At 42.1% G+C, this 27330-nt stretch overlaps 1 protein-coding gene across 1 annotated transcript; it reads right to left on the reverse strand.

The window, feature by feature from the left end:
- Positions 1-3922: 3922 nt before the first annotated feature.
- Positions 3923-19958, reverse strand: LOC108068257 (cubilin homolog). Its single transcript, XM_017157718.3, has 15 exons — positions 19921-19958; positions 19559-19825; positions 19109-19286; positions 18026-18778; positions 16921-17670; positions 16164-16859; positions 12863-14578; positions 12645-12807; positions 12073-12434; positions 11018-11699; positions 8719-10961; positions 7625-8053; positions 5814-7559; positions 4497-5166; positions 3923-4436 (listed from the first exon to the last, which is right to left on the reverse strand). The coding sequence occupies exons 1-15, from the start codon at positions 19956-19958 to the stop codon at positions 4177-4179; spliced, it is 10953 nt and encodes a 3650-aa protein (XP_017013207.2). The 3' UTR covers positions 3923-4176.
- Positions 19959-27330: the final 7372 nt, after the last annotated feature.

Below are 27330 nucleotides of genomic sequence, written 5' to 3' on the forward strand. Positions count from 1 at the left end.
TTGCCGCCGTCTTCTTCCTCGAAATTCTCGATGCCGCCGTCTTTGCAGTTACATCTATCGCCGTCTCGTTCTTGGAATTTCTCTTTGCCTCCGTCTTCTCCTTTACTTCTTTCGCCGTCTCGGTTCTCCTTCATTTCGTTAAACTTATTGCGTTTTTCGCTCGGTAATTTGTTTAAACGTAAAATCAACTCCTGTTTTGAACCAGTCGTTGAACATTTTAATACACATAACCATATTTTTAATTGTTTTATCGATACTTTGTTCAAATCCATTTTGTTTTATTAAATTGTTTCACTTTCTTAGTTTTTAAACTTGTAGTTTTTAATTTGTTTGGCACGTGATCGGCCCACTTCTGATTTTGTAGGGGTATGATATATGTCCCTATTAATGAAATACCACACAGTAGAATATATGTTTACACAAAATAGTTTATAGTTTTATTATTATTTTATTTCACAAGTTTTATCTGGTCAGGATCACTGCTGGCATTCAACTAACTTCGCTCTCAGCTCACGACTCGAACCAACCCCCGACTCTCTGAGAGAGTGAGTGTGGTGAGATCGCAAGAGAGAGAGTAAGCTCTACAACAACAACAACGTACTCTAAGAATATTCAGGAATGTTCTAGAAGGAATACAATAACTTATACATACATACATACTACTACGTAGCCATCCTGCTACATAAGGTCGTTTGTAGCCCGTTGAAATTGCATTAAAACAAAATTGAAAAGGGGAAAAGAACTCATTTATTCGACACATTTGTTTCAATTTCGTTTTGCCAACGGAAATCGAAAAGTGGATTATGTTTATGGTGCAGCGACTTTAATGCGATAAAAAGTCGGTCGTCAGTTCTAGCTCCCTGTCTCTTTCTTTCCCTATTCAGACCTCTCTGTCGCTCCTTTGTTTTTGCAAAACTTTTACCCTTCTCCTTTACCCCTCCGTCAAAGTTTATGGGCCATGCATTTGCGGAAATGTCGCCTGCCTGTGTATTCTCGCTTTTACTCTGCGGTTCAGAGTTGGAATTCGTGTAATTCCATTAACACAGACAACTTCCGTTAGAGGAGAAAATGGCCGAACACTCACACTAATGGCCGACGGAGAAGTGTGTGCTTGTGTGTTTTAGTTTGTGTGCGGAGGTGGGTGGATTTCGGGGGTGGTGTGTTTGCTACAACGGATTCTGTGGTGGAATCTTCTGCGTGACACGGGAAAATCCAAAAACTACTAGTTGAAAAACATATATTCAAACAGATTTTATTAAAAATCAACTGCGAACAATTTGTTATAACTTATATCTTGTATTCATTGCACAGTATTGGAAAAATTTAAAAGAACATAAGGAAACATTCTACCCTTGATTAAACGACAACCCTTCTTATAACACATCCTTGCACTCAATATATATTTTTTAAAAATATTAACTAAATATTAAAAACTCCCACAACCATTTGGCATCGCCATTCGTAAATGCCTAACCTAAAGCCCACTCCATTCGCATCCTTTTGCCACAGCCTTTGCAACATTAAAATTAAATTCCCAGATTCAAATAGCATATTTTACGATGGCATAAATCTGTCTCCGAGCAACAGGTTCTCATCAGTGGCTCTCCACCCCATTTTCCCGTTAAATCTCCATGGGAAGCAATGAAAAACTTCGGAACGGAAATGACTGTCAGGCCAAAAGTGCGGAGCTTCGCCCATCCGGGCAGACATTTAGGATTTCCGTTTAAACAGCATTTTCTCCCTCCTCGCCTTTCTCTATCTATATCTATCCTTTTTTCCGGCTTTTAGGGATTTTACTGTTTTTTTTGGGGGGGAAACATCTATTGCAATGCTGGTGAGATTCTGGGGCGCTCTTCGGCATTATAATTACAAAGTGGCTGGCTCAGATGGATTCAAATGGATGTGCTGTAGAAGCTTCGATATGTGCCGGAACATTTCGCCAGCTCCATGCAAATTAGACATCTATCGCATTTATCAAAAAGGTCTTAATGAACCTCAACTCTTTGCCGTTGCGTTAATAAATCAAACCGCACATGTGGCCACTCAAAAAGTTCTCTCCTCTAGCTAAATCGGGTCATTTATCAATATTTGAACTCCCACTCCCCCACTTGATCAGTTTTTTTTTGCCAGTTTGGACTGGCATTTAATGTGATTTGTGTGCAATCCGCTGAGAGATTCGAATCGACAGCATATGCGATTGGGTTTAAATTATTTTCGTTTGAAAATTTTGGCAAATTTCAGGGGTAAAATGCCATGATGTGGGCCCGAATTAATCCGAGTGGATTGATCCGCATAATTTTTAGTGCAACCAATAAGTAGATTCAAAGTAGCTTTTCTTGTAATATACTAATAATATAATTAGGAAAATTTCCCTAAATTCCTAAATATCTGGTCAGAAATAAAATGAAATGTAATAAAATTTCTGGAAACTAAGAAGCAGAAGTAAAAAACCTCTATTAAGAGTGGATTAATTATATAGATTTTTCATGAAGAACTGCAACTAAATTATTTAATGCATTATTTAAATAACATTAGTATTTCCAGCAGAATGCCTTCTTTTCCGTTAGAAGTTCTTTTGTCTTCAGTGCAAAACCCAAATTAACTGTAGAATAAATATTTATATTGGGAAGTACCCTTCAGGTGGAGAGCATTCTTCGGCGCTGCTCAATTGGAAAACGTGCCGTATTCGGTTCTCGTGGCCAAGCACTTGACGTTTCAAAGCCAATGGCTTAATGGAAATTCGCAATTCGTGGGAAAAATCTTTCAATTGCAATTGCCCCCAGAACAAAAAGCTGTTTAGACTTACCCACTGTATAATTAAGCAAGATTTGAATGAGTGGGGAATGAGAATGAGCTACGAGAGTCGCGCCTGCCACCGCCCACCATAAAAAATTGAAAAACTCTTGATGCACTGAAAACAAAATATATTCTTAGTGCAGGAAAAGTTATAAAATTAATTCAGCATTATTCTAATCTTAATATTTCAGAGACAAAATTTGATAATTATATATATTTGTACCTAATTTTTTTTCCAAACTAGAAAATAACTACTTGGTAGGCATACATAATTTTAGTTCACTATTTTCCGCTCAGTGCTGGCGGTTAGAACTTGGTCGAAAGCTTGTTGCTTTGGACGTTACTTGCTGGTTGGATTGTCCCGATGTATGTAGACATAGTCACACCTTTGCGATGCACTGCGGTCTCGGTCTCGGACTCGACCTTGAACTTGGTATTAGATGCGAAGCTCTTCAAAACCGGTTAACGGCTCTCGGAGGCTCTTTGTACTGCAAATTAATGGGCAAAGCGCAAGAAATCGGTGACAAGCACGAAGCAATGCCAACAACAAGAGAGTGGCTTAATAAAGGGTAAACGGGAAAAACAATTGCACGCTGGCCTAGATGGAAATATACAGCAGATTTTAATTTTTTAAGATGTTGTGTTTTATCAATCTTTAGAAGACATCCCTTTGTCCGATTCAATTCAATTTTACCAGGTATTTAAAACTATTTGCTAAAATGCTAAAAAAAGCTTAATAAAAATGTAATTTTCACTTTGTATTCAAAAGGGCACAGCGATGGAAGGTAGATGGGCAAACCAGTGGGGAGTCGTTTAAGGAACAGTTACAATTCTAATTGAAGGTCCATTAAAATCCATAGCGTGGGACTGAGACTCCAAAAGCCCGTTCAAAGCAAGTCGAAAAAGAAAGCCTTATCCCAGTGGCTCGACTTTTAGATACCCGCCTTTTTAACCTTAAAGGCAAATATCGTTTTTGGTAACCTTAGAAAAATCCATGGCATCGAAAATAAAAATCTTCTGGATCTTTAAAAAAAGGTTTTTTACAAGAATATATTTTTGTATAGAAATTCTTTTCATTATCTACACATGAACGCTTAAATGATTATTTCCCAGTTGGCTTGATTTCATTTAATTCATTTTATCTCCCAATTTAATTTTATTTGATTTATGTAAAAAAAAAATAATTTTGTACACGTTTTTAATTATAAATTCATATTAACTCTTAAAATCTGTAATTTTACTTTATAGAGTATAGATTCATTACTAAAGACTATACTCGTGCAGGGGTCTATTCTTTAGAATTGCATTTGAATTGAATTTGCTTTAAAGTTTATATGATATTTTTAAATTTCTTGTTACTAACAAGTACTTTTTGCACCTTTACCTCCATTCCAATTGGAAATGGTCTATGATTGGCTTATAGTTGGAATGGACACCGGCAAATTGAATAATCCAGCCTGTGCCATCGAATTCTGGTGTCTTGTGAAATCGGACCACCACTTGACTGCGCTGGCTCTTGTACTCAAGGGGGTGGTCATTGCCACAAAAGCGACGTATCTCGCTCTCCACACCTGACTCGTCTTGCTCCAGGATCTGCAGGTAGTTCGTCTGACAGGTGCTCCTTGATCCCAAATAGATGTCTGAATGAGAAGGAAAAAATATGGATATTAGAGATCACGAAACAAGTTCTTTAAACTTACAACGAATGTTGAGTAGAACTTTAGTGTTACTGGGCACACGGACGATCCACCGACAGTCGGAGTGATTCCGCACGGCATGCGGATATAGGGGATTGGTAAAAATACCAGCGGTATTGTAGAACTGTCCGCCACATCCGGGTTCCCTTTCCACAGGAGTGGCCAGGTAGGTGATGTCCAGCTGCTCTAGTTTTGCTGTCGCCTTTAATTGCAGGCGTAGTTCTTCTTTATAGCTGAATAGGCTATCGCCTATGCTGACATTGTCGCAAAAACGATGCAACGATCGATTGTTTCTGTCAAAGACTTCCAAGGAATTCGAACAGTATTCGAAACCCAAACTGCTGAAGTAAAGCTTGTTGATATACAAACTCAGCGTGTGATTTGCCTGTGCTCGGATCATGATATTGCAGTCGCTTGTAGCCGACAGACCCACTCGTCCCTGCAATCCCCCGTAATGGCGTTCGCAGCTGGCGGACAACGAGATGTGCACTTGGAATCCGGCACCCGGACTTAATCCGCTTGACCAGTACCTCAGGTTCAACTCGCCATTGTTGGCATAATAAGTATCTGGCTTCACGGTTCCGCAGTACTCGTGGTCAGTGGTCAGATCTAAAGATTGTTCTTTGTCAAAGAATACCTCGCTGTCAATCTCATTGTCTACCAGCTGGGCGTCCTAAGACAAATGAAAAAAGTTAGAATCAGTTAGCAATTTTTTGCAAATATAAAACAACTTTTAGTGCATTTTTTTGTGCTTGTTACTAAACAATTTTTACAATATTACATCATTTCAGATGTCAATTGGATTAATAAGCTAATGAAAGCATCTGGGCTATGACATATTTATACCCTTGTAGAGGGTATTATAATTTCACTCAGATGTTTGCAACGCAGTGAAGGAGACGTTTCCGACCACATAAAGTATATATATTCTTGATCAGCACTAATAGCCGAGTCTATCTAGCCATGTCTGTCTGTCCGTCTGTCTGTCTGTCCGTTTCTATGCGAACTAATCTCTCAGTTTTAAAGCCATCGCGATGAAACTTTCCCGAAAGTCTTCTTTCTATTGCAGGTAGTACATATGTCGGAGCGAGCCGGATCGGACCATAGGAATATTCAAACAAATATAAGAAAATTCATTGTAACTTTGTAGGAAGTAGGCGTTTTGAGTCTTGACTACTTAAAAACAAAATTTAAATAAATAGAAACGCTGAATCTGGAATCCCTGGAACTGCACCGAGTGAGCAATCTTTTATCTGCAAGGGTATATAAGCTTCGGCTGGCCGAAGTTAGCTTCCTTTCTCGTTTCTAATTAATCCTCACCTCTTTACTATAGATCTTCAGATACTCTGCAGCACAGCTACCGTTGGTATCGGGACCTTGTAGATCGAAATTGACAAATGTCACAACCAGTGGCGAATCACCGAAAATTTTCCAAAAGCAACCAATTGCGAAATCTTCACCCGTCACCCTTCTCGGACTTCCCAGGGTAACTTGTTTGAGTCCGTTGGATTTTAGTTGGATTTCCGGGACTCCACAAATGCGGGGGACGGCACGCAGATTTAGTTCGAAGCCGGAGTCGTTGTCCTGAAAATCGGTGGCGAATCGTAGAAAGAGCAAATGCCGTGAAGTTTGCAGGGTAGTCGGTGGATCCTGACCACAGAAACGACCGATGATATTGGCTAAGGGTCCGCCGCCGTCGCGCAACTCCACATAATCCTTGTGGCAGTTCGTGGAGTTCTCCAAATGGAAGTTACCAAACCGTATTTTGATCTGCTGATCGATGTTCACTCGAAAAACAATGTGGCAGTCCAGATTGGGTGCATAACCTGCTGAGTTACTAAACTTACTAAAATTGTAGCTTAACGATCCGTTCAGTTGAATTTGCTCGTCGCAGTTTTCTATCAGGCTTACTATTGCACGGAATTTATATGAATTTTGGTCAACGATATGGTTGTAGCTGTAGATCAGACCCTGATTTTGGGAAATACTAATCAGCGGCAGATCGTGCTTAATGCTCCCGCAAAAACGAGCTCGTCGCATTCTAAAGTCCGGAATGGGACCAGCGTATACCTCAATGCCACTATAGGAACAATTATCATTGTTATAGGCTTTGATTTCCAGAAGTTCGAACCTAATGGTGAACTTGAAGCCGACGGGGGCCGTAAGATTCCAGTAGCAATCAGTGCCGGTTGTCTCAGTGGATTCGATTATGCCCGTTGTATTAACCACTCCTCCGCACTCAAAGGCACTGTATTTAAAATCAAATAGCTGGCCGGGGACTAAGTTATCCATTTGAAATACCAGTTTAATAGACTGGGAAGCTATGTAGTTTCGGCTAGGCCACCAACCACAAACTTGGGCATTTCTTACACGATCGTCGGCATCCTGCATGGTTAGCGTGAGTTTGTACTTATTACAATTGGGCATAGGCGGGAAGGTGACAAGCACATGTTGTCCCAAAGAAGGATATCGTGGCACAATCGTCCAGCTACATTGCACATTTGTTCCATAGCTTTTTGGAATTTCCGGATTTTGAAAATGAATATCCCATTTCTCGGCATAGAATAAATCGCCGCAATGTCTCTCGAACTTGGCCAGAAAACCATCGCCAACCACAGCTTCATTGGAGCGAAAGACCAACTGCATAAGACCTGAGATTGTGTTGATCTTCAGCGGTGCTTGTCGACCGCAAATCTTCTGGATATCGGTCCAGGAATTAGTGAATTGCCGAACGAGCAGATAGTCCTTTTCGCAACCGGGACTCTCTTCGATGTAGAAGCGATCCTGGAAAGAGAGCTCAATGTAAAAGCCCATATCTGCCACCAACGTCCAGATGCACTCCATATTGTTTTTGTACTGCTCTCGGAAAGCTACAGTCGGGTAAGGATAGTACAGTCTACCACCACACTCCCATCTCGATGGCGCATTGATGGTTAGATTGAAAGTAGCATTGGGGGAGAAATGATCGGAGTGATAATTAATAAAGAGATTATTGTCATTCATTTCCACGGTGTCCTCGTTACACATTATGGCCAATGGTTGGAGATCATCCGGGGTAGAATCGATCTATAGTCGTGGCGAAACTAGGTGGTAAACAAGTAAAGCAATAAATGCAAGAGAAATATCCTTACTCTGAGATAGTGCTGCTGACACTGTTCCTCTCCGACTTTATCTACGGTGGGGAGATTGAGAGTCAGCGACCCTTCCAGAAAATCGCCATCCAAAAAGGCCCAGGAACAGTCGATAGCTCCCTGAATTGCATCCATTCCCGATGGTTCTGTCACCGTCACAACATCACCCCTTTTGAGGATGTGCACTCCGCCACAGGCCTGCATGCTGTAGCTAAGCACGAGATTGCTTAGCGGTTCATCGAACGACACAATGATTTGGATTGGAAAGGGAACTCGAATAGAGGGCACGACCCCGCCGGGCTTATAGCCACAAACAAGGTGATTCAACAGCGGATGCGAACCATATTTACTGGTTACAGTGAGTGGTGAGTGTGATTCGCAATAGCTAGAGTTTCCCATCATCAAAGGGGTATTTTCGTACTTCTTCACCTAATACAAGGAATAAGGGTTAGATAGTTTAAAGTGATAAATCGTAGGGGGGAACGTATTCTAGAAAGAATTCTAAGCAATATTCCAAAACAAACTATATCTTAAACACCACGTTTAGCCCTCCGCATTGGCAAAAGACAAAAATGCAGTATTTCATGAAAAATATCACAGTAGCCCTAAATTTTATACATTTTATACGTTTGGACGGAAAACAATCCCTGGGAATTTCTAAGCCATTTTGTCAAAGTGACTATATGCCTAAAAACACTTTTGTTTGCAAGAGAAAAGAAGAGAGAACGATATAGACGGGTTGGTGTCCCGATTGTATTAAAGTGAAATACCCGTATTTTTCTTTTGCAATTGCGGAGGGTCAAACGTGGTTTTAGGCATATAGTTTCTTGGACAATATGTTTTAGAATGGCCCATTGATTATATTCCGCCCAAACGACGCATACAAATGTTAAAAGTCCAAGGCAACTCAGATATTTTTCATCAAAAAAACCAGTATTTTTCTCTGGCAAATGCGGAGGGGCAAAAGTGATTTCCAAGGTATAGTTTCTTTGGCAATATTGCTTAGAACTGTCCATAGAATACGTTCCACCCTACGATTTGATGACCTTGAAATCGATCCACCCTGATTCAGGGTATAGCCTTTACTCCCTCACCTGAATCAGAACGGTGCTGTTAACCGGTGGCTCGATGTCGTAGATGCAGTAGAGAGGTTGGGTGAGATTGGAACCCTGGAAGGCCATCTCATTGACCACATCTTGCTCGATGGCTAACCGCGGGCACAAACTGGTCCCAAAGGCCCTGAAGCGCAGCTTTAGCCCACGATGGCCATTGGAACGCAGGGAAACTTCGATGGCCATTGTATTGTCGCAGGACTCAATCGAAGCGGGCCGATCATTGTCATCGTCGAAGCTCCATAGGACGGACTGAAACTGGTGATCGTTGGCTATGGTGAAATGACTACTGATCGTGAAGTCGTCACTGCTCGATTTGGGCATATCGAAGTCCACGATGTCCAGGTGCACTCTCTGACCCTTGGGAACCTCCAGTCGCCAAACGCAGTGTGTGAAAGTATTTCTTCCCTGCGGATAGCCGGGGGTCTGAAGGACACCCCGAATGGCGCTAATGGTCTCGTCACATCGGGTTCCCACTGCTTTATAGCGAAATCTGAAGCCCTGATCCCTTATCGAAACTCCATCCAGAAAGCGGTACCGAATCACGACCTTATTGGTCTCGGTCATCAGGTGCAGGGGATCGTGTCCGCATACAATCCTCCTGCTTGTGATGCGCTTCTCGCCCGCCATCTCCTCGATTGTCAGATGGTCTCGGTGAGTACAGTTACCGTTCTTCATCCCAGGTAGCTGTAGGTACTCACTCTGCAGTTCGATAAGTTCATCCTGTTCCAACTCGATGGTGTACACACACTCCTTCTGCTCCTCGTCCTCCTTGTTAGATAAGATATTGGGTGGCGGGGAGGCTATCAACCCTTCGAGACCGTGATAGGAGCCACCGCACCAGGCCAACTTTAAACTGGCCCTGAAACCCATATGCGGCTGCGAGATATCTGTGTAATAGCGAATTCTCAAATGGTTTCCGGACGAGTAGATAGTGTCCGGAGTGCGACTTCCACAGAAGCGACCAATCTCCGGTCGGAGCTCTGAGATTCCGTCGTTCACTTGCACGTACTCGCGATGGCATTCGAAATCCAGATTGAATTCATCCTGGAAGTGCAGCACTATTCGATGCTGTGGCGGAGCTGTCACCATCCACACGCATTCGGTGTGTGGATGAGGGGGTCGGGGGTATAAGGGAGAACTGATGAACTCCTCATCTCCGAAGGCGGAGAGTTGGATTCTCCTAGAGCACTCTTGAAACAATTCTGAGAATCGGAAAGACACCCGGAAGCGAGGAGTACCCACGTAATGGACTTTCACATAAGCCCTATTTGAAGAAGTTTCCGGAACTTCCTGTATATTGTCCTCGCTGTACTTTCCAATGCCCAGGAAGGGAGAATCTTCATCGTTTCCGTTGCGCAGGATAAGGAAATTCTCAATCCTGTCAGCATTATTGTTCTGGAACAGTGATTCGGGGAAATCTAATTTGATCCTTCTGCCCTGTCGCACCTCCAAAGTCCACACGCATTCCTGGTTCTCTGTGTGATTTTGAGCCAGGAGCTCCGTAATGTTGACTTGTCCTTCGGAGGCGACTATATGCGAACCGCATTCCGTTCGCACTGAAGCCTTGAATCCCGTCCGATTGTCCGCCAAATGGGTGATAAACTCTACCCGAAGATAGGGCTCACCGTGGAAGATTCTATCAGTGGGGTGATCGGGCAGTGTGCAAAGTTGAAGCAATTTTGACCATGTCCTAAGGTCCTTACTCTTAGATATTCTTACACGGACCGAGAAACAAAGATCAAGATCAACCAGCTGAAGAACCGCATGTTCTCCTGTATTTAAGGGAACCAAACTCCAAGAACAATTCAGGTCGGCTTCGTAGCCATTTGGATAACCTGGTGATTGTAACACGATGTCCGATCGATCGATGGTAACCAGCTGGCGGCCACAGGAGATCTCACTCCCCTTTAAAGCTTCTTTGGACATACGCTGCCAACTTAGTCGAAAGGGACCCCTGCTGGCCGTGAAGAAGAACACATTCGTGCTGGATCGGATGGGCTCTTCCGGATCTATGATCTCGATGGGATCATCGTTAGGCGAATAACCATCGTAGAATAGCAAATGCTGTTGGTCCACACCTCTAAGGGTGAGCACTGATATCACCACCACGTATCCCTCATCCACGGTAATAAGCCAGCTATATCCGTGCGAGTCCTCGAATCTGCTAGGATAGTGTGGAGATTCCACAAAGCCATCAGTGCCATTTAAGTAGTTGTGGCGCGCTGAAAAAGATCGTTGTGTGGAAAACAGCTAGCTTTTTTATAGAATATATATTTACCATAGTTGTAGGAGGCTACAAACCCATCGCCCACATTGTCATCATCGCTCCGGAACTTCATCCAAATGGAACTAGGCGAGTGAATGACCATGGGCACCTCTTTGCCACAATAGGCTCCTATTAGGTTTCCCTTATCCGAACCCTCGCGTACCTCCAGATAGTCCCGGTTGCAGCCCTCCGAATCCTCAATATCCATCGACTTGATGGTCAGACTAATGGAGTTGCCCTGACTGGCTTGCAGAACCCAAATGCACTCAATGTTCGGCGGATACGAGGCGGGATAGTATGGTGAACTGAATCGGCCGGACAAGGCTGAGTAAACGCTGCCACAGGCGGTGTCCATGATCATGTAGTTACCCTCGAACTCCTCCACCAACAACAGAGGTACACTGATGGTCAGAGCCGGTCCATTGGAGATCAAGGCTGGTGGATGCGAACGGCAGTATTGGAGACGAGGCGATCCAGTGGCCTCCGCTCCCTCGTAGATCTTCACGCCCTCTGAAAGGCAGTCCTCCTCCGTGGGATACATTGTGTTGGCCTCGTCGCGCAGCTTTATGTCGGTGGGCGTAAAGATGATGAGTTTGCTGGGCTCCTTGGTCTGGAGCACCCAGACACAGCTCTCGTTCCGCGGAGCCTGGCGTCCTAAGTGAATGTACTTCACGTCCGTGCTGTCAATTATCACCTGCAAAGGAAACCCTAGTTTATTCTGGGGTATACAAAAGGGTGGGTCGATTTGGTGGTCAACAAATCGTAGTGGGAGAAAGTATTTTATGGACAACTTTAAGCAATATTGCCAAGAAACTATTCCTTGGAAATCACGTTTGACACTCCGCATTTTGAGTTTTAGGGATATACTTCCTTGGAAAATATGGCTTACTGGATTTTTTTCTTTTGCAAATGTGGAAGGTCAAACGTGGTTTTTAAGATTTTGTTACTTTTGCAATATTGCATAGAACTCTTCCTAGATTACGTTCCCTCCCCCGACGATTTATCACTGTTTTTAGGCCCATACAAATCGACCCAGTCTAGTATACATATATTATTGGAGTACCCACCGTCTGTCCACAAGACTCATGAAAATTAAGCCGAAAGCCTTTGTCGGGTCCCGACAAACTACCGCTGTTAAATCGCACTAAAGCTATGTTTGTGGCTGACACAGTTTGGATGTTATATTCCTCATCGCCATATATAAACTTGAACAACCTCTGACCCTCGGTGTCGTCTTTCTCCACGTCAAATGCCTCAAGGTATTCGAATTCTCTGAACATTATTTCAGCGAGGTCTTGCACCTCGAAAACGATCCGGTGGTGTGCGGACACCTCTACGTGCCACTCGCAGTGGATGTTCCTTAGATAAGGCAATGGGTAGTTGGGAGACTGAATCACTCCGTTCCGGGCTAATATCTTGCCACCACAAGCTTGGGGAAAGTAAAACCGTATTAAGAAAATAAAACAGGAAGAAGTGTTAAAGTCGTTAGATAAAATAAACTTTTCTTACTAGAAATTTTGCATATCAAATCTTTTAGTTTTAAAATGTAAACGTTTACACTGACAAACAGATATATTATATCGGCCTATGTTTAAGATTTTTCCCAGCGAAATGTAAAGATAATTATAGATTAACTCACCTATTTTCGCTGTTTTATAGGTGGCTGTAAAGCCTCGCCCATTGTGCGCTCCGTCTGAAATAAAACGGACATACATTTTGTGTCCAGAACTGGTGAGGAGCAACCTGGCTGTGGATCCGCAATGACGTTCGTGGATCTCTACTTCACTTTTATGATTGGACACCTTCAAAATTGGAATATTATTTGCGGTACAGGATAGATTAAATTTCCAAACTCACTGTTAGCGCATCCTTGGTGCAGTTGACGCTCTCCTCGAGATCCAAGTCGGTAATATTAAGTTCTATGGTACTGTTTGGGTCCACATTGATTAACCAGTGACATTCCAAGTTGTTCGGATACGTTTTCGGGTAGTTTGGCGAATGGAAAGAGCCGCTCTCACCGTGAAACTCTTCCAAACAGCCCACCATGCGGTAGTCTAGTTGGAAATTCAAACTGCTGGCGTTGTGGACAACGGTTATAGCCTCCCCACTGGAGTTAAGCGATCCAGGTGCCACCATAGACTGGATATTCTGACCATCTATGATGTACAGACCAACAGGGAGGGAACTTGGCATGTGCTCCAAATGCGATACTTCCAGTTGAATGTGATTGCCCTTCGGAGCTCGGATCGTCCAGCTGCAATTTACTGGTATGTTATCCCAAAGGGGTTCCATGTAGTTTAGACTTTCTATAGATCCTGACATGGCTGTCAGATTTTGAACACAATTGGCAGCGTAGGAGATGCGGAAGCCCCTACCGACAGCTACATCGGCATTAAATAATACGATGGCGGTGTTGGACGCGGTATCAATGCGTCGGTCCTTGTGAATGGTATTACAGATCGATATGTCCGCCTTCTTGTTTGGCAATCGCGTTTCGAAGTAGATATCAACGCTATTAAAAATGCAGAACGTAGAAATCCCTAAGTCAATGTCCTCAACGAGCAGTGAAGTTCCCGATCCAAGGGGCACTCTCAACTCCCACTCGCAGTAGATATTTTTGGAAATGGGGTTCGGGTATTTTGGTGATTCAATAACTCCCGTGCTTGACCGAAGACTACCGCCACATTGGAAGGCCAACACCCGCCAGCGGAGACGAAAGCCACGCCCACTGATAGCTGAATCCGAGTGGAACAGTATCCTCAACTCATTCCCAAAGCTGGGAATGCTTGTGGGTATGTTGGTGCCACAGAACCGTCCCATCAGTGGGGAATCCCTACCACCACCGTTTCTCACCTCCAGATAATCCCCGGAGCAGTTGCGGGACTGCTCGAGATCAAAGAAGTCCAGTTGTATCTCCATCTGGTAGTCAGTGCGTCCAGTCAAGTGCCAATCGCAGTCCAAGCCGCTGGAGTAGTTCAACGGATAGCCCGGCGAAGTCAACATACCGCTCGATGCGTGAATGTGGCCGCCGCACGGCTCGCGATCCTCGAAAGTGTAGGACAATTCAAAGTTTATATCATATCGGAAAAACATTGTGTCGGTGAACTTGATGACTATTTGCCCCGAGTGGATTACCAGATCCTCCGGCATGTCTATAGAGCAGTATTGGGCCAGACGTTTGTTCTTCTTCCCATTCCCCACCAGTACGTCCAAGGTGTCGTAGATTTCCAAAGAGGTGATGAAGCAGTAGCTCAACTTGAAACTAGTCCAGTGCAGCCGGATGGCCTTGTTTATCGGAGCCAGTATTTCCCAGTAGCAGGTGTCTGCCGCCTCACTACCCGTAGTCGAATCCCTCGACATCCGTATAGACTCGCCCGAAATCGTATGCACTCCACCGCACTTCCCTTCATCGATTGGCAGTGCCTTGTACTCGAACTTGAATCCACGACCCGCGCTGTCTGCATCCGTGGTCAGTTGGTACTGCAGGTAGTTGGTCTGGCTGACAAAGTCTTCACCCGGTTGGATCTTTCCACAGTAAGGGCCTAGGACCTGGTGGTTCAGACCGTCGGTGATCTAAGTAAAGAGAATAGAATGGTGATTATCATTCTTATTACATAGGTTTCAATAAATAAATTACACTATGCAACATCTAAAATTTACCCCGATTTATTAAAAGTTTTTTGTTGTAATTTTTCTTCTCCTGGTAATATTGTATTGATTACACTAGTTTACAGCCGAAATGCTCCCCAGCAATTGATGGCAAATTCTGTTAGTTTTAGACCCCTAGATCACGAAAATAGCACTAATTTTTTTTTCGATGGCACAGTTTTTTTTTAAAGATTTTTTAAAGTTTGAAATGTTAAATTTCGGACTTTTTTCGAATTTCTTCTTATATCTCGGCAGATATCCACTTGGTTGAGCCAGTTTTAGTTTTATTTTAAAGTCAATAGATCAGAGCTTAACTTTAATTTTTGAAATTAAGGTTACTTTTTTCATAAGAATGAACTATCCAAACGGATAATACTTAATTAAAAATACTCACAGTCATAACGCAAGCAATTTTATATTTTTAAAGGAATTTTCAGAAATTAAATTTATTTTATAATTTTCTAGCTTTTAAATTTAGCTATTTTTTGATCCGGCTGCCGTCACCACTCATTTTTGTTTACATGACGCCGCCTATGATAAATCTTAAATTTGGACTCTGTCAACCGAAAAAAGTGGAAAAATCCGAACTTTAAAAATCCACCATAAATCCAGTTTTCCATGGATTTGGGCCATATCCAGCTTGTTCTATTCGGTAAGATGTACACTTTAAGTTTGTACCCATTATGATTTTTCAACGGATTTATTTCGAGTTTTTACGATATATACAGCCGACTTACAGACGACCAAAAAACACATTTTTCATCTTTGTCAAGCTTCTGCGCTGCCATTACTCATCCAATCATATTGATCTGTATGGCAAAGTTAAGCTCTGATCTATTGACTTTAAAATAAAACTAAAACTGGCTCAACCAAGTGGATATCTGCCGAGATATAAGAAGAAATTCGAAAAAAGTCCGAAATTTAACATTTCGAACTTTAAAAAATCTTAAAAAAAAAACTGTGCCATCGAAAAAAAAATAATTGCTATTTTTGTGATCTAGGGGTCCAACACTAACAGAATTTGCCATCAATTGCTGGGGAGCACACCAAGAATATTATTTTGTAAACTAGTGTTATAATTGTGCTATTAGACTAATTGAATAAGAAAAGTTACAACAACAAACTTTTAAAAACACAGGGCGGCAACACTACTACTATTTTGACCGTAGCTTTTATGTTTTTTGACTGTTTTCTAGAATTAGTTTCTCCCTTAAAAAAAATCCTAAAATTTTGGGGTATGGGGTTTAAAAAATAAGGAGCTTATCTTTTAAAAACTTTAACATTAAAAGAAACCATGAATCCGTTTGCCTCTGAGACTTCCGGAAACTTCAATTTCATAATTTTTCGAACTTTATGGTCCTTTTGCTAAGAATCCTTGTGCCGGGGAATTTTTTGGAAAATTTAGTTTAACTTGGGAATACGTAATGAATTCAAAAATATAGCATCCATCGAGATAAATTTAAAAAGCATTCATTTTGTTGCACAGTATTATGTATGATATAAATCTAACCTTCAAACTTGTGCTCAAACAGCCCACATTATCGTCGTCGTCCTCGAGGCTCTTGAGCTGAAAGTCGAGCCGCTGCACACTGATCACCGTGTTGGGGGCCGTTTTAATGGTATAGGTGCACACCTGATCTCGGTTGTCCAAATTGGGATAACCGGGCGAGGTCAGGATGCCCTCGTTAGCGTCCAGCGTGAAGTCACAGGACGTCCGATAATTGAGTTGGAAGCTGCTCGAGTGGGCATAAAACTTGATCTTCATGCGATTCGACTGCGAGGTGAATGCAGGGGGGTTGGAGCTCGCGGCATCCGTTCCACAGATCTTGTCCTGCAGATAACTATCGCCCTCATCCGTGACATCCAAAAGCTCTAGGCAGTCGGCGGTATTCAGCACCAAACGGACAAACTGAATGGCTATTTGTTCACCGGCAACCAAACGGATCTCATACTCGCAGGAAATAGATTCGTCCTCTGGTCCTTCTGCGGCAGATTTGGAAATAGTGCCCTCCCGGTCGGTATAGAGGCCACCACAGCCGGGCAGATTCTCCTCCGTGGAGTAATGCAGCTGGAAACCTCTATCACTGCCCTCCGAATCGGAGTGGAAATGGATTTCCAACTGGTGGGTGTTCAAAAGCAGAGGCTCTGGCGGTTCCCCGCTACTGCAAAACTTGTCCAATTCGCTACCTGAAATGGTGTCCTTGATCTGGAGCGACAGTAAGAAAGGAGTTTTTAAGACTACGAGGCCAGGAATGGCAATCACTTACCAGCACATAATCGAAATTGCAATTGTCGTGCTCCTCCAGCTGCAAATGGGCGAAGGTCAGCTTGATGCGCTTGCTAATGGGTGCCACCAAATGCCACTGACAGTCCCGATTCTTTGGGTAATTTCCCGGTGATCCTGGCGAGCTGAGTGTGCCGTGGGTGTCGAGATCAAACCTGCCACCACACTGCGGCTGAATCGAGTTCCAGGTGAGATCGAAGCCCTCTTTGGCCGTTGAGTTGTCGGATCGGAACCGTAGATACAGCTGATTCCCGGAGGACACTATATTTCCACCGCCTGGCAGTTGGCTTCCGCAAAATCGGCCGATTTCTTGATCAGCCGCCGATCCGCCATCGTTCACCTGCAGCCAATCGAAGCGGCATTCCGTGGAGTCCTCCAGATCAAAGCTGTTGAAGGTCACATTCAGCACCAGCGATTCATCGGTACGAATAAGCCAGGTACACTGGGAATTGTGATCGTACTGAGCATCCTCCGGTGGATATTTCAGACTGCCGCTGATGGAACTCAGCCTGCCATTGCAGCTGCTGAATCGCACGGAACAGAACTGACCTATGAAGCCCGGTAGGCAATGGCACTCAAAGCTATCGGCACCCATGGCTCTGCAGCTACCGCCATTTTTACAGGGATTTGAGTCGCACGGACTGGAATCCGGTTCACAGATCGGTGGACGGAATCCTTTGCGGCACAGGCAGGTAAAGTTTGAGGGTCCGGCATCCAGGCAAAGACCATCATTCTAATTTAAAACAAAAAATTAGTAGTAGATTAGATCACTTTTTAGTACTAAAAAATTTTAATTTAAAATTAAAAATAACATTTTTATATCCATATTCCAAAAAAGAATCGTGGAATCGTATGTATCGGTTTACTCATTTTTCACTCTTTTTTTTTTACAAACTAATCCGCGAATTCTTAAGAACAAGAGGACCACATTTGTAAGTTCAACCCATTTAAAACTATTTATCAATTCTTCAACCAAATGGGATCGCGAATTCTTTAGAGCCAGCAAAATAAATATTCACCACAATTTTTAAGGTTTAAATATACAAAACCTTAGATTTTTTTTAACAAATTTAAGGATGGCTACTCACTAGGCATGTGTGGCCCAAGCAATTCGAGGTCGTTCCGTTGATGCAGCCGCTCGGACCATATCCCGATCCAATCATGCCCATTGGACAGCTGCACGATGCTGTACCGGAAAACAGGTGGCACGCGGCTGCAGGATGGCAGGGATTGTTCCTCGGCGGACAACTGCTGTCGGGTGCTTCTCCTGGGCCACTGCTGTCCGAGGTAATCCGCTCACACCGCTGACCATCGCCAGTCCAACCCAAGGGGCACTCGGCGCAGTGATGCGATCCGTAGGTGTTTATGCAGTTCGCCTTGGGATTCAGACTGCAGCCACCGTTGTTCATCTGGCACTCGTCCACGTCCTGGCAGCTAATCCCATTGCCGGTTAAGCCGGCTGGACAGGGGGCGCATGTGAAGCTGCCTGGCAGATTGATGCACCTGGTGGAGCAGGGCGTATGGGCCGCTGTGCCGCTGCACTCGTCCACATCCTCGCCGCAAACGGGGGTCACACCATTGGTCTTCCAACCGGGATCACAGAGGCAACGATAACCTGCCTCATCTGAGCTGGGAACGCAGGATCCATGGCCGCACAGTTCCCAGCCGCTTGATTGTGAACAGTCCGTCTTTCGCCGGGTGCAGTGCATCCCATGCCAGCCCGCCGGGCACAGGCAACTGAAGGAGCCAAACTGATTGTGGCACTCGGCTCCATTCTGGCAACCCAGATCGGTGCCCTGATACAGGGCACACTCGTTAACATCCACCTCGCACGTGGCGCCCTAAAAACATGATAATTAGGGGGAGTACCTAAGCATTTATAAGTTATTTCTTTTGTGCTTCTAACATTTTCCATTTAAGGGGTGTTGACCCCTCAGCTTTACAATTATTTTTAAAGTTTTTTTAAATGTAATTATTCGCGAATAAATAGCTTAGCCTTAGATACGTTTTTGTAATTATTTTGTTTTCTTTTTAATTTTAAAAATATATTTGTTTATTGTTTCGTCTTTAATTGTTGTAATATTAAGACCAACATTTGGCCATTATTTCAGACGCCCCTTATTAATCCCCAAATTTTTTGGGTTGCCAGGGAAGATAAGGGTGATTCTTACCTCGAAGGCCGTGGGGCAATCGCAGTGAAAGCCGCCGTAGGTGTTGTAGCACGTCCCGCCATTCTCGCAGGGTCTACTTGCACAGCTGTCGATCTCCAGATGACTGCGTAGCCTTTCCAAATTGTTCTCCTCAGTCGTTAGATTGTCGCGGAACATCTTTAAAACACTATTAATCGTTCTATATTTTTATGAAAATAGAAAATAATATAATGTTAGTGACAATAATAAATTAATTTTAAGGTAAAAGGTTTTCTGTAAAAAATACAAATGTATTTTTAGGAAGGCGAAACTATTAAAAAAGGGTAATGCACTTTAATTCACTTTAACATTCAATCAATTCAGTCAATTGGGGCGTACAGAAAACTTTACTAATATTTCCATTAAAAACTGATTTTCCCAACATTATTTCTACTTTGAAAAATCTTGACTTACGGTCCAATTTAAACTTACCCTGTCGGCAGCTGAGATTGCATTCCATTTGGACCAAAAGCCCGTCTTTTGAAATCTGCCAACTGATCTGCCATATCTTTCAAGTCCTTAAAATTGCCAGCTAAGTTCAAATCATCCTTAACGGAGCCTCCTGTGGCCAAGAGAAGCTCCAGCACATCGAGTTGCTCGTTGAGCGTGAGTCTGGAATTTCCGTTTAACCGAATACTGATATTGCGATCGGCTCCGGATTCGAAAATGAGATTGCCATCTTTAATGATGATTTTTGGCCTAATAATAATTATAATAAAAACATGGTCAAATGTGTTTTAAAATATTTAAAGATGAAGGTTTTAAAATGACGAATTTTATAAAGAAATTCTTACGCGTCTACCAAAGCCTCAGCCCAAACCGAAGTATTCATTAAGAAAATAAACCACAAGCACACAGGGAGTCTACTCCTCAAAGCTCCGTTCATTTTGAAACTTTTCAAAAATTGTCCTTACAAAATGGTAACCTTAGGAGCACTCAATTAAAAAATAAACCGATCCGTTTGAATATCTTCGGCAGACTGTGGTGTGTGCAGATTTTTAGCTTAAATTAACCCAGCGCTGCGCTGAGGGCGTTTTCAATGAAACGCTTCTAATCAATTAGATATGAATTTTTGGTGACATTGTTAGTACACGCGCTGTACTATTTTTGCGAATAATATTAATCGACGAGTCACTTCCGTCAATTTTGGTGCCCCAGGGAACCAGCGTTGTGATAGCAAAGCCCAGACATCATAATTTTAATTCACAAAACTCAAAATTCTTTTCAATGGTTTATATCACGTTAACGGGTGGTTTGATATAATATAAATAAATATAAACATATGTATAAGCACAAACACAGATTAATTTTATTTTAAATTAAAGAACAAGTATTACTAAAACAATTACTTATATTTGGTTTTAATGTTTTGAATATTGAGTGCTATATAAAACCAAGAGAACAAATAACTTGTCCCACTTTCAAGCTCCCTTTTTCTGAGCTGCTTGTCTTATTTACTATGTTTTTTTACGGCCACGCCCCCACAGCCTTACACGCACCAACCTGTTGACCGCCAAAAAAAACCTATTTAGCTTAACGTGCCGTGCCACGCCCACCGCATTGCGTGAGTGCCCCACGGGCGGCTCCAAAGTTAAGCGCTGCAAAAAGCAGATAATTGCACGTTGGTGGGAAAAAAGCAAGAAACCGGTTTTCGCCTGCCTCCTGCTTCCAAGTGGCCTGCTGCTGCTCCATGTGGCTGCGGCCAAAGACAACTGCAATTTGCTGCCATTTGCCGCTGTCGCCCCTTTTCGAGATCCAAGAACCAGGTCAAGGTTGCTCCGCGGCAGCGAAGATCATTATCGCGTTTGCGATCGAGGCAAACTGTTCCCATGCGACACAGTTAAGCAGAACTTCATTATCTTGAACCACCTTATGAAAATATATTTACGGGATTTTGGTCTATACTAGAATAATTATGTTAGATCAGTAGCTTTAAATTTACAAAAATGTGTCCTTTGGCCAAAAAAGCCTATTATATAGCCTATTATAAAAGCCTAGGATATAGTTAATTCCCTTCCGATCTATAGGTACTTATATATATCGATCTAGCCTATATTTTTTAATTTTTTTAGAGGTTAAAATCTCATTCTATTTTCAAATCGGATCATCATTGAAAAATTAGAAGCTAGTAATAAAATAGGCTCTAGATGGCGCTGTTAAGACATCTAGAAAAGCGTCGATTTACTGCTTGCATATCTTTAAAAAAATTCAAACTGTGAATAAGAGAATCTTTGGCTTTGCGAAAATCCAGTTCGGAAAGATCGACTGTATGGCATACGCTTTAATAATTCAAACTGACAGTCGCCAACAGGTAATTTTCGTGTTTTCGGGGAACAAGAAACGAATTTCTTCGCTCGCCCCCTTTTATCATACAAATCGCGAGCGGCTTGCAAGTTGATCTGTATTTTAAGGCTGTTTTTAATTGTTTCGACTTGTTTACGAGGTGGTCGGGGTTCAAGAGCTCCGATCCAGCTGGCTGACAAATGCAGTCGCAGACAAAAAGCAAGCGAAACGCCAACAAAAAAAAAACCTAATTAGTCATATGAGCTGTGAACCCTGTAATTAAAGCTACCTGTTAAGGCATCGGATTTTCATAATTTTTGGCAATTTATATGCAACGCTTGGCTGCATTGCGACATGATATGATGAGGAGCCAATTGCTTTGTCCCTCCCTCTCGGTTGGGTTCAATAAACGCTTACGGACGGAGTGCCCCTGGACCCGAAGTCCCTGTCCCGGGTTAGATCATCATCAAGAACAGTAGTAGTCGCATTATATCGCCATCAGCACTTCCTGCTCCAAGTTAATGGCGTTTTAACATGCATTTTAAATTAAGTGCGGGCCACACTTAAGTTTTAATGTCATAGCCCTGCTCCGTAAGTGCATTAGTCGCTTGCCGATTAATCATACGCCGTGTTGAGCGCTGAAATCGGAAAGAGGAGCGAATGTGTGAACGGGATGCATGTTTACTCCACAAAATGTATTTGTTTTGCATCTAATCCCCTCTGACATTTATCGGGCGAACAACGAAAACGTTTAAGCCCAATAGCAAAGTTAACTTGTTTTGCTATTCGAGGGCATTGAACCCAAACGATTTAAATACAAATTATTCAACCGCAAAAATGCAATATTCAACACGTATTTTGGGTGCCATTCAGAAAGAGATGCGCAGCAATATTTTTGTCCAAAAATTCAACGCGAAATTGCCTGTTGCATATTTATGAAAAATGCTAAACAAAAACTGCGACATTATTGATACAACACATACAAATTTGCAATAGTAAATAAATAAATGGAATAGAAAAAGCTGATTGAAATTAAATTTTTAAATAAAAAACAGACTAAAGTTTATAAATTAGTAATCATTTAAGGATACTAATTGATTATAGCGTTAATTTTTACCAACATTTTCAAAATTTTATAAATTTTCTATCGCTAGCTGCTCACAATTAGTTTTCTCCCAAGAAGCTGAGGTGCCAGCTAACTTTTTAATTAAGCTACGGAACACCTTTTGGAGTAATTTGCATTTTCAAATAAATCGAGCGACATATTTTACCTGATTCACTGGACTTCCAGCCGTAAAATGCCGGCTCTCAATCACAGCCTGTACAGGCATTCGGTGGGCAAATAAATCTCGCTGAAGGCTCCCCAAAAAAAGAATTCTTGCCCAGGAACTGGCCGAAATTAATGCGACTTTTAGCCAGCTGTCTGTGTGTATGCCCATGTCTTTTAGTTGGCTTTAAGCTTTCGTCTTAGACTAATTTGATTGCCTAAATGCTATTGCCCGTTGGGAATTAATCATACGACGTACACAACAGTATGCTAGAAGCTGTCATTAGTCGGCAAAGCAAACATCTTAGTTAGTTTTGTCACAGCTGCAGTGTCATCAGCATCGGGATTTTGGTCTATTGGAAGGAGCTTACGTTGCTCCAACTGCCATGGATTCTTGAGCGGCCTATGCCACACACTTGAACAAATTTCGAAAACACCTCCGTCAAGTGCCGGAATGTTTTCCACTTTTGTCCTTCAACCTGGCGAAAGCTTCAGTGTACTCCAGGGTACTTATCTATCCCTTTTTGTTCGGGATGGTTTCGTGAGTACGCCAAAATCATAACCCATATTAAAAAACGTATTTTAATTCACGAAGAAGAAAGAAAATCCCCTAATACTGAATAATATATACAAATTTCAACATTTTAGATTTAAAAATAGTTTTTTTTTGATTTATTTAAAATAATTTTTTTTTAGTTTAATTTATTTGTATTTAATATCCCGATGCGACAAGACTAGTTCTTATAAATTATTAGATCGGTCACTACGCAGAAATTAGTTAGTGGGTATTTTAGAAAACTTAAATTGTTTTTTATAATAAATTTTAAAAAGTCCTTGATTTTTAAATATTTTCCGTGGGGCAATAAAAGCTGCCTGTAGAAAGTATTGCTATCCCACCTTGAATATTTTCGGACTTTTCCTGATTGCCCATCTCTAGGATCCGATTTCGCTTAGAGCGCAGTGAACTTTTGCCTTAATAAGCGCAATTGACATTTCAAGCAGCGGCAGAGGGAAAAGCCGGGAAAGTGGGTGAAAAGTGCAGGCTGGAGGAGAGACAGCGAGGAGACAATTTGGCCAAACAAAGTTGCCAATCGAATGTACGAAAGGGCAAAGGATGTTCCTCTGCAGGCTCTGGATGTCAGGGGGAAAGGGGGATAAAAACAGGACCTCCCGGTTGAGAAGCATCCAGGCATAAACATGGACATCCCATGGGGGCATGGGCATCTCTTCCATCTCCTCCAGACTCCGGGAACATTCAATGGAGCATTAAACTGTCCAAAATCAAACGAAACGCCCGCCAGCGAGTGAAACAAAAAATCAATAAGCCCTGGATTTTTCAACTTTAAACAGGATGCGAGATTCTGGATTTTTTTTTACTTTCCCACTCCTTGCTATTTTTTTTTTAGTATGTGAGTGAGTTGGGGGCGTGACCACAACCTGCCCGGTATCATTAAAATTTCATTGGGTGTTTACGACTTTAAAGCTGTTGTAAAAGTTCGTTTTAATGCTGCTCGCAGCCGATTTGCCTGTGGTCGAAATAAGAGCTCAACTTTAACCGAAACGCTCGAGGAATGCCAGCGGAGTATCTATTGAAGCACATTAGCAACGGTACATTGTGCCTACTAATGAGCTCGTTTATGGCAGACATCCGCATCCGTATCCGCATCCGCTTCCGAGCGTTGTTAAAAAAGAAAAAAAGACTCAAAAAATCAACCGCAGGACTCAGGGCAAAAACAAATGTCAGTCTCTGGGTTTTGGTCCATAGGCCGCTGATGCTCACACACCTGAGTCACAAGTCTCTGGGCCAGACACCCGGGGCCCTGGGCCATTTTATTTGCTCTTCCCTTCTTTTTATGGCCCACTGCAGGATATTATGGGTTTTGTCGTGCAGCTTAGTCTGCGTTTCGTTTCGTCTGGTCACATAATCTCCTCTGGCTTTAAAGCCCCCAACTTTGTTGTCCTACGAGCAGGCGTGCTGAGTGACGTAATCTGCGATATTACTTCCTTATGGCCGGGTGTAAACTAATAAAATGGAGCGGATATATAAAAGCTATATAGTTGGAAGTTATTTCAATTGGAAATTAGGTCACGACTCGCCGGATTCGTGCAGATTGCCAACCTTGCCAACCTAACTCTTATTATAGATTTTACTACGCCGATTACTAAGTTTTTAAGCTATGATTCGATATCTTAAATAAGTTATCTTTAGTAGTTGGTGTGAAGTCTTAAAAATTATTATAAAAAGTGTAATTAAAAATTAAAAGGTTTTTTCTTTGACTTTGTCTTTGGTTTTAAGTTAGGTTCACTATAAAAAGATAACTATTTTAAAATAATTTTTTATATATTTAAAATATTAGATAAAGAAGTGAACTCTTGACCCGTAGAGCATTAAAAAGTCTTGAGATCCCCAATATAGCCAAAACATCTTCCATTAAGTTCCTTTTCAGTGTGTGTTTTTCGGCTTGGAATGTCGGTTAGATTTCCGCTTAGCTGCACACGTCAGGGCGCATATGTTCAGATATTCTTACCATTTTATTGCGCCTTTTTTGTTTGTTCAAGAGGGTTTTCCCTGTTATCGTACCTAGGCATTTGCCAGCCGCCATTAACATGAAAATTATGTGTAATCGCCGGGATGCGAAAAGGGTTTTGTGGCTCACTAAAGTGAGCATAATTTGGCTTGCCGGCATTGTCAGGGGAAGATAAGAACCCGAAATTGCTTTAAGTTCTGCGGTAGATATTTGGGTAAAGATTAGGCCGCAGCTTATTAGTTAGATTTTCGTTTTTTCGGCATGCTTTCGCTCTAGGCCAAGTTTCTGTGACATCTTGTTGATGTTACAAAACTTTGCAATTAAATGCGCCTTAAGACGTTTCGGACATGTCATGTCAAGACCGAAATCCATTAAAAATTGTCTTAGGTATTTTCGCCGGCCGGCCCTTGTGACCATGCCCCAAACATAGTTCAAGATTTCACATTAAGATAATTCCAAGGAAATACCAAAAGCCGCTTCGTCCGGCGCCGAAGACATCAATTGACAGTTTCGTTTCGTGTTGGCCAATATAAGAAAATAAAATAAAATAAAATAAAACAAAAAAAGAGATACAACATTAATTTGCTTGGGGATTTTATTTTCGTTAGGCCGCACTGAAGGTCTGCATAAAAAAAGAGAAAAAGATATCCAAATACAAATAAATATTTTTTGGCCAGGTAGAAATTGCCAGCGTGACCAATACAAAAATTGGATGACCATTCTTCGGGGAACCAACAGCCCAACCACACCCTTTAAAATACTACTCCAACCAGAGTATTAGATCCAAAGAAAAATGTCATAAAAAGCCCGTAATTCTTTGAACTGAATCATTTTCAAAATATAATATTGGTCTTAGAAATTAACTGCCGAGAAAAAATTTATACTTTTCTAAATAATCTTATTAATAATTTATTTAAATAAATAAATTTATAAAATGGAATCATTTAATCAATTTCACGGTTAGAAAAGGCCTATTACTTCAACGGCGACTATATGATAAATATTTCTCCTGGCCCAATCATCATTTTAGGCTTTCGATCACGTCTTGTTTGCTATAAGAGAAGTGAAAATCCAGCCCGTCAATGTGCAAGATCTCATTAACTAAATGCAGCCGACAATATTATGAGGGCTCCCTGCCATATCGCTCATAAAAGATCAAGTGCAGAGAAAAAATCTTTAACTGCAAAACGTTTTTGAGGTCACTAATTGTCTTTGTACACTTCGGACGCGTCTCCATTTCATGGAGATCTTGGGTGCGGCGCAATATGAAATGTATGAAATTCTTTTTGTCGAATGGCTTTACCGTAAGCCACTTTTACTTTTTTGGTTTTCGACATACATATATGTATATATTTATCGAGGTTTTGATTTTTTTGGTGGGTCTTGGCTTTGCTTTACCGCTAACTGCAGACGTTTTTATAGGCTTAAAGTGGAGGCTGATTGCAGCCTGATTGACAGCTGCTTCGGCTACTTGAAGCTCAGTCGGTAAATCACTTGCCCGAAATCCCCCTGGCCACTGTACCTCCACTGCCCCCCGTCCACCATCCACACCCCGATTTGGTCGTCCTCCTTCTGTTTTGCGGCTCATAAATATTTGGAGAACGCGTGCTCTGCCTGCGGCTTTTGGCCGTTGTTGATGCTGAAACTAAGGCTGCTCTCTGATGTCTGCGATAAACAGGCTCAATGTATTCCCTCAGTTTTTGATGTCAGCCAGTTAGTCAGTCAGTCAGTCACTCACTCAGTCATTTGGGCAGTCAGTCAATGAAGCTTGGCCTGGAAAGCAAAATATTGTTACTGCGGCAATATGTTTTGTCAGATATCCCTCTTTAGTGGTCCAGGCCAGAATTTGTTATGCTCTTGCCACTGCTTTTCTGTGTGTACTTGCTTACAAAATCGATAATAATATGAAATATTGACAGCCAAAAGTGGTCTTGACTTGTCTCAAATTGCTCTATAATTTGATTGCCGGTAGATATGTTGGCATGTACATTTTCCATTGGATATTGTGACGCACAAGCCAACAAGCGATTGTTGGGAAAGGGATATCTGAGATATAATTCAATTTAAAACTAAATAATTGAATGGATTTAAAATGGTGATGGAAATTTAAAGCAAAATCCTTAAGA

Source organism: Drosophila takahashii, chromosome 2L, assembly GCF_030179915.1.
Source record: "Drosophila takahashii strain IR98-3 E-12201 chromosome 2L, DtakHiC1v2, whole genome shotgun sequence".
Classification (NCBI taxonomy): Eukaryota; Metazoa; Arthropoda; class Insecta; order Diptera; family Drosophilidae; genus Drosophila; species Drosophila takahashii.